General features: G+C 32.2%; 2 protein-coding genes across 2 annotated transcripts; both read right to left on the reverse strand.

Annotated features, from left to right (window-relative positions):
* Nucleotides 1-3,472: 3,472 nt before the first annotated feature.
* LOC118063441 (mavicyanin) lies at nt 3,473-4,298 on the reverse strand. Its single transcript, XM_035077481.2, has 2 exons — nt 4,095-4,298; nt 3,473-4,011 (listed from the first exon to the last, which is right to left on the reverse strand). Exons 1-2 carry the CDS (start codon nt 4,252-4,254, stop codon nt 3,653-3,655), a joined length of 519 nt encoding a protein of 172 aa, XP_034933372.1. The 5' UTR covers nt 4,255-4,298; the 3' UTR covers nt 3,473-3,652.
* A 743-nt stretch (nt 4,299-5,041) lies between these two features.
* Nucleotides 5,042-10,000, reverse strand: LOC118063435 (triacylglycerol lipase 2). Its single transcript, XM_035077467.2, has 9 exons — nt 9,766-10,000; nt 9,554-9,664; nt 7,079-7,219; nt 6,631-6,741; nt 6,260-6,400; nt 6,088-6,128; nt 5,915-5,994; nt 5,651-5,746; nt 5,042-5,526 (listed from the first exon to the last, which is right to left on the reverse strand). The coding sequence occupies exons 1-9, from the start codon at nt 9,937-9,939 to the stop codon at nt 5,204-5,206; spliced, it is 1,218 nt and encodes a 405-aa protein (XP_034933358.1). The 5' UTR covers nt 9,940-10,000; the 3' UTR covers nt 5,042-5,203.
* Nucleotides 10,001-10,614: the final 614 nt, after the last annotated feature.

Here is a 10,614-nt window from a genome sequence, read left to right on the forward strand (position 1 = left end):
TGTAATGAAAAGAAAAAAAATATTACAAGGGCCATTACCTTTTTATCTTTTTATGTAAATTTGTTTGAGTCATATTCTTTTCAGTCAAGTCCAATTAAGTCCAAATGAATTAAATTAATTTGATTTAGCCCATTTAATTCATATTTTAAGTCTAACTATTTTCAATTGATTCAATTTAGTCCAAATTGGTCAAGTAATTAAACCTCAAATTCCAGTAATAAAACCAAATCTTTTCAACTCCTCAATCCCAATAGTAAAACTAGATTTTCAGCTCCTCAAGACCTAAATTCTAGCAATCGCAATCAAAATCAAAATCCTAGATTTCCAGCATTCAAATTCCAAAACTTCAGCTCCCTCTTCATTTTAAAAGCCAAGAGCATGGAGGAACTGAGGGCAGCCAGGGAGGCCAAAAAAACAAGACTGGGGGAGCTATCACAAGCTCTCTCACAAAGAACAACAAAAATATAAACCCCCGTATAAATGTAAATGTAAATGTAAGATTGCAAATAGTAAGACTTTAATGTGTATCAAAACCCTGGGAAGAAAAAGAATGGATAAATGATGGTATTAATAATAAGTGTGATGTATAATGGAGGGGATGGACTCTATAAATAATTAAATAAAGAAGTGCTGTTAAGGTTAAAAATAAAAATTTTGAATTTAGTTTAAAATCTTATAATGTTAACAAAATCGATAATGAATTTTGGTGGGTAAAAAATAAAAAAAATGATGAAATAATCCCAAGAAATTAGTGTGGTAAAAAAATGATAAGCTATAAGAAAAGATAATATCAAAAAAAAGGCAAGTGATGGTACAATTATCAGTTAAAAAAATAGGTAATATTACCATGAAACAGTAATAAGCCCGGTAAAGAAATATAAAATATAAAATAATTATAATTTTTTAAATGATAAAGTGGCCATAGATTTTAGAGGAATAATTGATATTATTTATTTAAGGATTAAACAGTAAAATTTGTATTTTTACATAAAATTATTTATCAAACAAGTTTACAGTATCGAGCATAACTTTTAATTTAACGTTGGATCGGGATATAATTTCATGATCTATCAGTTCATGTAGAATTTCATTTTTGATAGATTAACCTAGGTAAATTCTTAAGATTATCTATATCATATTATATATTAATCATTTTAAAAGTATACATAATGAAGAATGTGAGTTCAATTTACTTACGTTATCAATATAAAATATAAAGATTTACAATATAGCATTAAAAGAATATTTAAACTAGGTCTTTACTTGCTTTTTCTTGGATCCATTGATTGATTTCTTTATGAAATCCTTCATACTTGTTGATATGATATTTATATAAAACTTATTTAAAATTTATTCTCAACCAAACATATTATTATTCTAATTTTCATATTATTGTTACTATTAAAATATATAGAAACAGAAATGTGTGGCCTATAGATCATCAAATAATTGTGAGAAGAAATTTTGGAAAACCAAGAGAGAGTATTTATTTTTGTGTTTCAACTTACTTTATAAAATGCTTTTCAAACTATTATTTATATATAAAACACACACACACACACACACAAAATATATATATATATATATATATATATATATATATATATTAGCTATTTAATTTTTTTTATTAAAAAATAATACTAGATAATGAATAAATATTGGATACCTGAAATCAGTTGAATAGTTTATGAATATTTTAATTTTTTACATGATAAATAATAAATAAAATATAAATATTAAGAAATTCAACCTATTATTCCCATTGCCATCCCTAGTTTTATTTTTTAAAGTTACCAAAAATTGTTTAATTTAAGCATATTAGGACCAAACGGAGCTCTAGTAAATTAGGTTAGGAGACTTCATCGGTCAACCATGGACAATGACAAATCTGGCGTAATTTGATTTGAATTTTTAAAAAATTGTATGGGACATTATCATAGTTTTTATTTTTTCTATTTATAAAATAAGTTGCTGTTAAGAAATCTTTCAATTATGATGGTTGTTGATTCTATATATGTTTTTTTTATTCCTTCCAAGCTTTCTTTATTCTTGCAAAAGTTTAGTTAAAAAAACCCCCTGGCAAAGCATGGGTATCATGATAGTTTTTCATTAGTTTCCCAAAAAAAAAACATTTTTTTTTTAAATAAACAAGAGGAATCAGATGACATCATTCTCATTTTATTTAACTCCTAATTATTTATTTAGAAATGTGATTACTGTTGTTTTTTAAAATGGTTTTTGTAATAAAATATATCAAAATAATATTTTTTTTAATTTATTTTTAAAATTAGTGTATCAAAACGATCCAAAATATAAAAAAATAAATTTAATTTTTAATAAAAAATAAAATTTTTTAAACACGAATATAACCGGTTTTTCATATGTTATGGTAACCGAAAAAAAACTAGCAATTTAAGCTAGCAGTAACAGTAACAGTAACAAATATAATTGCCGAAATTGCATTTCCACCTACGAAACTCTTATGCCTCGTTTGTTTCCTTGGAATCTGGTTTCCGGAAACCAGTTTCCAAATTTTCCTGTGTTTGTTTGTCATTAAGAAAGTTGGTCAACGGAAATACTTTCCAGTCAATTTTAGTCAATGAAAAATTTGGTTTGGTTTTCAGAAAAGTGTTTTCCCTTTAGCTATGTTTGTTTTCTGGAAAGTGGTTTCTGGGAATTCACTTTCCAAACTTTCTTGTGTTTGTTTGCCATTAGGAAAGTTGGTCAATGGAAAACACTTTCCAGTAAAAGAAAATTTTGGCTTGGTTTTCAGGAAAGTGTTTTCCTAAAAAATTTGAGGGAAAACACTTTCCGGAAGTTGTGAAAAATTTAGAAATGTCATTATTTGCTGATTATATCAAATATGATCCTCAAACTTTTGATCGCTATATATATTTTGTTTTTAATATTTATTTTCAATTTCATCTCTTAAAATTTTATTTTTATATTAATTTTGGTCCTTATTTTTATAATTGTTATTTGCTTTTTTTCTTATTATTTTTTTATTGAAAATTTTTATCTATCAGATTTGGTCCTCGTTCTTTTAATTGTTACTTATTTTATTTGAAATAATTTATGAAATGTTGATTATTATTATTTTAATTTCTTCATCTTTTATTTTTTTAATTTTTTAGATTTGATCTCTATTATTTTGATTATTATTTATTTTATTTGAGATAATTTATGAAATTATATTTTTTTTTTCAATTTCATTCTCATTCAACTTTTTAATTTGTAAGATTTGTTTCTTATTATTTTAATAAACTTGAGAAAAATAAAATGTTAATAAGTTATTTTTCAGCCCATTTTCCATGACATAACCAAATACTGGAAATTGTTTTCCAGCTTATTTTCCATTACACTACCAAATATCAGAAAATACTTTCTCGGAATTCACTTTTCCCGGAATTCACTTTTTAAAAAACAACTACTTTCCAGCAAACAAACGGGGCCTTAATGAAAACCCCACATATGAATACCAAATTAATCACTTTATTTTTAAATGTAAAAATACATTCCTCTCAAAAAAAAAAAAGGAAAAATTTTCACAGCATACATATTTAATCCCACAAAAAATAAGCATACAAAATCATATGACAAATTAAGATAGGAACTGTTGAATACTTGAGTCCCTCACATCACATATACATGTTCAAAACATATACAGCAAACTGGTAGCCACCAACGCTGTGAGAAGAACAAATGCAGCAAAATAACTGTGCATGGCGGATGCAGAGGAAGCTGCGGGAGATGAAGACGAAGATGAAGACGAAGACGATGATTCTGGGGTAGACGGAGCGGTCCCGGATTCTACCGTAATCTTCACTTTCATGCCTTGGCCACAGTGGCCTAAAGTACCACAGGCGAAGTAACGTGTTCCAGGTTTGTTCAGTTTCACAACATCATTGCCAGTATTCATTGAGTTTAACGCAGTACCAAGGTCACAACTTTTGTAGGCGCTCTCGCCGCCAAGCTCAACCACGCTGTGTAGCCCTGATGTGTACTTGAAAACTATCCAGAGAAAAATAGTAACCATGTAAATTGTAATGATGGAATTATACATGTTTAGTTTGTTCATAGAAGAAGAGACATACCTAGTTGATCTCCAACCTTGAATTTTTGACCTGAAGCCCATGAGCTGAAGTCTGTAGATTCTTCCCAACCTTGGCTCCCCCCAACAGCATGTTGAGCTGCCATTGCTTCTTTGGTGATCAAAGCAACAAGAACCAACAGCAGACAAACTCTGTTCTCCATTGTTACTCTCTTCAATCTCTTGGGCTTTCTGGAATAACATTCATGTATTCATAGTGCACATATATAGTGGGAGAGACCTACCGAAATCCCAACTGTCCCTACCATTGCTTTTCAATTCCTGATCCCTCCGATGTTACGATAAGATTTAATCTGTAATTTTCACTACATGAATATCAAGAATTCAAAGCTACAATGTACTGTATTGTCCCTATAGATGCAAGCAAATGAGACTTGGCGACTGGTGCTATACAAAACATCTAGCATAGGCATATGTGTAATTGTGAAACATAACAGGGACAAATTTAATGTTTATGAAGATCGAAGTTTTATGTTTCAGTGTTTGGATTACCCTTAAAGCAAAATCTAGTTGGTTAAAGGTCACAAAAGCTTTACGTTGAAACTAAGCTATAGCTGTTGTCATCATATTCAGGGATGGGGGCTTGTCTAGAAGCTCACATGCATGTAATTACAGAATAATTATATATATAATATATAAAGTCTCCTACACAAGGAAGGACGTCATTGGTAGGTTGTATGTAATCATTACCAGAAGTATATAGCTAATTTGTGACTATAGATTTCTGTGATAATTAAAGAGTATGGAAAATTAGGGAATTACTTTCAGGATCTACTATGACAGTTTACCAATACTCAACAGCTAAATCAAGGCAGTTTGCTAATTGATTATCTCCTTTTCGATTGGAGATTAGCCATGACATAGTTGAATTATGAAAGATGATTAAAAACTATGTATCGTATAATCAAATTAAGTTTTTGGTTTAATCAGTTTCATTGAACAGACAGCTTACATTGCTCATAGCCCTAAGGCCTCGTGTGCATATATTTATAACATGACACCCTGCAGATAATTACTGCTTTAGAATTATGGTAAGATTTATCACCAATTAAGTAATTAATATAAGATTATAAGGACCTCTTTGAAAAATAATTAGTGTTGATGGTTGAAAAATGAAACAACTTGATTATACACAATGTCCTTGGCATTTACTCCCATGATGAAATCGGCATGAGCGTAATCCTTGATGTATTGAATTGTGAGCTTGTCGACATCATGGAACTTAAGGCTGTCAAGTAAGAGCTCAACGTCGCGAACATCGGATAGTGCATCTTGCCCTCCGTAGCTGATGAAGATAGGCAGGTCATGGGGGATGTTGGAGAGGTTATATATCGGTGGTTTGGCTTCTCCATAGTGCATCATATTGAAATCAGGATTTCCATAGTTGTATTTTGCTAGAACGCCATCACGAACAGCTGCAAGTTCGTTGGATCAAAACAATGTTGTTGATGACATGGGTTTTGAAACAAAATCAATGATAATTAACTCCATATTAGTTACAGTTGGTAATCAGGTAGGTAGGGGTCATGACTAACTTACTTTGAGCCAGGTGCACCATGTTCTTGGTCGATGTGGATTGAGGCTCGTTCTTCAAGAAGAGATCAACCGTGGAAGCATTGAGGCAACAGTTCTTGCCTTGAATTCACAGAAATGAAGCATGCATATAGTTAATATGATTGAAAAAGGAAATGCATGCTATCTTTCAACATGAGATTATGCAGGTAGGGTAGTTATTTTGCAGAAGGAAATATATACATGATGTATCTATTTGGCTGCGGCAATAATTAATAAACAAAACTATACCACTAATTGAGGTCAATAGATCATAGCAATCAACTCCTGGATAACTACAAAGAGCTCTAAGAAAGTTAGCCACCGGCTCCCTGTAAAGAAAATAAACCAAGTTAAGGATTTTAGATCTTTTTAAGTTGGACAAAATAGGTTCCTGGTAATGAATTCTAAGTCTTTTTTCTTACCCTTTAGGATTGAACTCAGCCATACCGAATAGGGTAGTGATCTGTTGGTAGCAGAGACATAACTTTGTTCAGACTATATGGTATGTGTATTCATGTTAAATATTAGAAATTAAGAGGAGTGCTCCATGAATTGTGTGTGTGTATAGCTACTGCAACCTTGGTTATTACATACCTCAACGAAGGCTTTAGCAGCAGCAATATCGAGTGCAGAGTTCATATGGCCCAAGTAAGCAATAGGGCTCAACAACACTGCTGATTTCAGTTTGTCAACTAGTAAACCTTCTGAGAAGGATGCTAAAGCTATCAAGGTTCCCTGTCAAGAAGAAATGTTAATTTCAGATCACTGGGAAAATATACCAGAAACGGGAATCAGTTTTGGGATACATTAATTAACAATTGTTCGTGTACGTACGTACTGGTTTTTTTCAGAAAAACTTGCTATTGCAGGAACTAATAATTTCTTTCTCTGGTTTGAACATTGCACAAAGTGTAAAAAGATAATTGATAATCTATGTATTGAGTGGTGCATGACATAATTCATACCAGGGAATGACCCACGTAATGTGCCTTCTGCCCAGTTTGGCTGTACACATAGTCAAAAACAGCTGGAAGATCATAGACCACCAATTCATCCCATGACCAATTCCAGAAACCCTGCCATAATTGATTAGATCCAGAAAGCAAAACTTATTAATAATAAACAAAAACTCTTAACAGTGTTGTTGACAAAACATAATGCCATTTATATTGATCAAGATGTGGATGCAAAAGGTAGGAAGCTGCCATCAATGCCTATTATTTAAGCTGCAACAAGATGACCAAATTAACAATAGTGGATGGATCATGCAATTACAACACGAAAGTACAAGTACTACCATTATAGTACTGTTTTTCGTTTGTCACAAGGCTTGCTTTGGTAGTGTTACCAACTTGTACTATGACTTTTGTGATGTAAATAGTAGAGATTATTCTAAGAAGAAAGAGAGAGAACCGGTTCATATGGTTGAAGGGAGGTATGTCGACAGCTATATCTGGTGCCTCTAGCATTAGCAATCCATACATCAAATCCTTTATCAGCTAAAATCAACGGCAAATTTTGTTCCGGTGGGTTCAGAAGCCATGTCATTCCATCCTGCACCATAAATTGAAATCAAGCACTAAATATCATTATAATGTCACATAAACTAGAACTATAGCATAAAATATTGTATCATGACTTGTCTTTACAGGTGCTAATTATGAGTTTGACATGAAAAATAAAGCTGAAGTAAGACAAGCGACATGTTTAGCATCGTTATGGTCCCTAGCCCACAGGCAGACAAAATTAGAGCTCATATCGGAGCCTGTCTCGGTGTTTTCTGGGAAAATGCCTAGCCCACGTTAGGATCTAGACAAAAGGAGTCATGCAGGAACTGCAGGTGGCCCTCACAGGACAGGAGGAGGGGGAGATGGAGACCTAGAATTCTGAGCCTGAAACGATGCATGGTTTTGTGGGCTCGTGAGACCGTCCATCATGTTTCGGTAAGAATACCATGGATAAGGACAACGCAAAATCTGAACGCCTAGGAAAATTAAATGTCACTTTGTGATCAAAGAGTCAGTCCATAAACGAAAGAATAAACTAGAAAAAGAGAAGCTCATTACCTGGAGTATTAACCAGAGGTAAAACACACACACACACGCATGGTTTAGTTTAGTCATATATTCTTTGGATTTTTTTTAAGTAAAGTAGATTTGAATTTCAATTTATTTGTTATCATATAATAGAAGAGGCCGGCTATACCATTGTACTATACTATTATATATTATCTATAGAGATAATAATTTCATCCAATTTGAGGCTACCAACCTCAACTCAAATAAGGAGGAATTTTTTTAATCCAATCAATAAATAATCAGGTTTTAAGTTGGGTATAAACATTAATTTAATCGACCTTACCCAAAATAAATAAATAATTTCATTTAAAAAAAATTACATATATAACAAACTACTTATGTACTAAATAATTGTATCTTATAGCATTTGAGTTTAGACTTCAAGTTTAGGTTAGATTTGAGTTATGGATGCTTTTAAAATCTGATTGGTTTGAATTTAGATGTAAAAAATTCATATATAGTCAGTTTCGAGCTGGGTTTGAATAGTTATTTTGAATTTAGGTATGAATAGAAGTTAGTTAATAAATATCCATATTTATATGTTATATACTGGAATATCCTATAGAGTTTCCAGTAAATAAATAAATAAACTTGTAATAAAACAGACACAAAATTTGCATATCTTGTGAAACGTTTTCGTGTTCCAGTTTTTTCCCCTTTCTCCACTCTATTTGACACAAAACGAAGAGATGGGAGTTATAATTAATGTTTGCGAGCGTGCACATGTCATCTTTTACATAACCATTCAAGAAGTTATGGCCACTTTTTGACTTATATTTTGCACATTACTTTTTTTTTTTTACCATAAAAAAAGTAGCTCGAACATGAAATTTTGTCTGGGAAGAGGACCCTACTCTCAGCTAGCTACTTATATTTTGCACATTACTTGAAAGAGAGGGAACATCACAAAAAAGAAAAAAAGAAAAAGGCCGAGCCTTTTGATAGTGATTTCTGGAGGATATGCCATCTGAACAACAGCAACAAAATGATTATAATTTGACTTGAAATCTGATTTCACGGAAATCATGCTTAATTACCGACCATGTTCTCGTGATGAGAATATTTTTTTGAAATGGATACAAGGTGATAGCTAGGTTATAAATGCATGTGCCCTTTGAAACATAATTATTAAATCCATTCCAAAAATCAATCCAGCACAAAGGTGATGTGCTTTATCAAAGTTTTTTTTTTTAAAAAAAGGTTTAAATATTATCATTTTAACTTGAAAGTTCAAGCTACCATCTCATATTTCAAATTTCGAGAGAGGGTAAAAATCGAAAGAGCTTGAGAAATGCCACTTTCCACCATTTAACAGGAAAAAGAAAAGGAGGAAAAAGTTACCCAGTGATTTATATTCTTGCAGATGATTCCTTCCTTGTTGGCTTTTTATAATTTAGCTTTATTTCAACTTGACGATGCTCGTGAACGATGAGATAGCTCAGACATCACCACTTTCGGAAGTATATCGCAGACAAAATGAGCGCATGACACTCATTTGGAACGATCGAAAACAACTTAATTTACTAGCATCTAGAATCTAGCTAGCTACCGCACAATGGGGCACTGGCTGGTACTACTGATGAACTAACTCTTTTTGTCAGCTTTTTAAAGTTAGCTAAGCTAGCTTTAGTGATGTTCACATTCAAACTCTTTCCATTTCCATTATAATATATTTTTTCGTCTTTTTATGCTGTTCATCTTCATCTTCTTCCTCCTTTCCTTTTGACATAACTAGAAAAAAGAGCAATCTATGTTGCAGGGACACACTTTCATACTGAAATAAATTCGTGACTGGTATAGAGGCACTTACTACGAGGACACCATGCTGTATCAAGACTGGCTGTCTCTTGGTGTCACCGCCACCAGCACGGCCTTCTGGTATTCTCTGCATGTTAAGTATAAATCCATCTTGAGTTTTGACCTGAAAACACCCACATGATTCCCATATTAGCACACTTTTATTTGCAGAACATATTAACACGCTTGACCAAATAAATAGTTAAACTAAAGTTGAGCTCTTACATCAATCTCCTGGCATTTGTACCCATGAATTATCACCGAAGTAGAGCATATACCAACTATTGGTGGATCTATGAAACCACTGACTAGGCCCATAGAACCACGGCCGGAACCATATGCTCGATGGGCTATAGACATGATCATGGTTACTAGGACACAAAAGGCTTGGAGAGCCATAACTTGGATGCCTTTGATTGGTGGCTATGTGATGCGTGAGAGTGGAGACTGGAGAGTGTTAGAAGGAAACTTGGCTCGTTGGCTTTATATATAAGAGAAGAAAAGGAGGCACTCCAAAATGGGAAAAGGGGTTTCATTTCATGGGCCTAACTGACTGGTGAGATTTTTAGCATAAGTGAATTTGAGACTAAATTTTTTTTATTAATTTTAAATTAATATATTTTTAGTGTTTTTAAATTATTTTAATACGCTGATATTAAAATTAATTTTAAAAAAATAAAAAAATATTATTAACATGTATTTTAATACAAAACATTATTTAAAAAGTAACTCCAATCACAGTTATTTTTTTACGTTATATATATATCCCATGACGAGGGAGTAGATGTTGTGGGACACTTCAAGGTTTTTTTTTTCTCCTTCTTATCATGAACAAACTTTGATATCCTGATTCATCGACTATTTATATGCAATAAAACACAAAATTAATCCTAAAGATCATATCTCCACCGCCCTGTGAAAGCAAAAGAGGTTTTGAGGGCCTTTTATTTTACTTCACGTATATAACCAAAAAAATTCTAGGGTCCCACATAGAGATATGTGATATATACTCATGGGGTTTTCTGCATTCTGAAAAAGCCAAATCGTAAATTTAGAAGTTGTTTTGATTTAGTG

The sequence above is a fragment of the Populus alba genome, chromosome 1 (genome assembly GCF_005239225.2).
Source record: "Populus alba chromosome 1, ASM523922v2, whole genome shotgun sequence".
NCBI lineage: Eukaryota > Viridiplantae > Streptophyta > Magnoliopsida > Malpighiales > Salicaceae > Populus > Populus alba.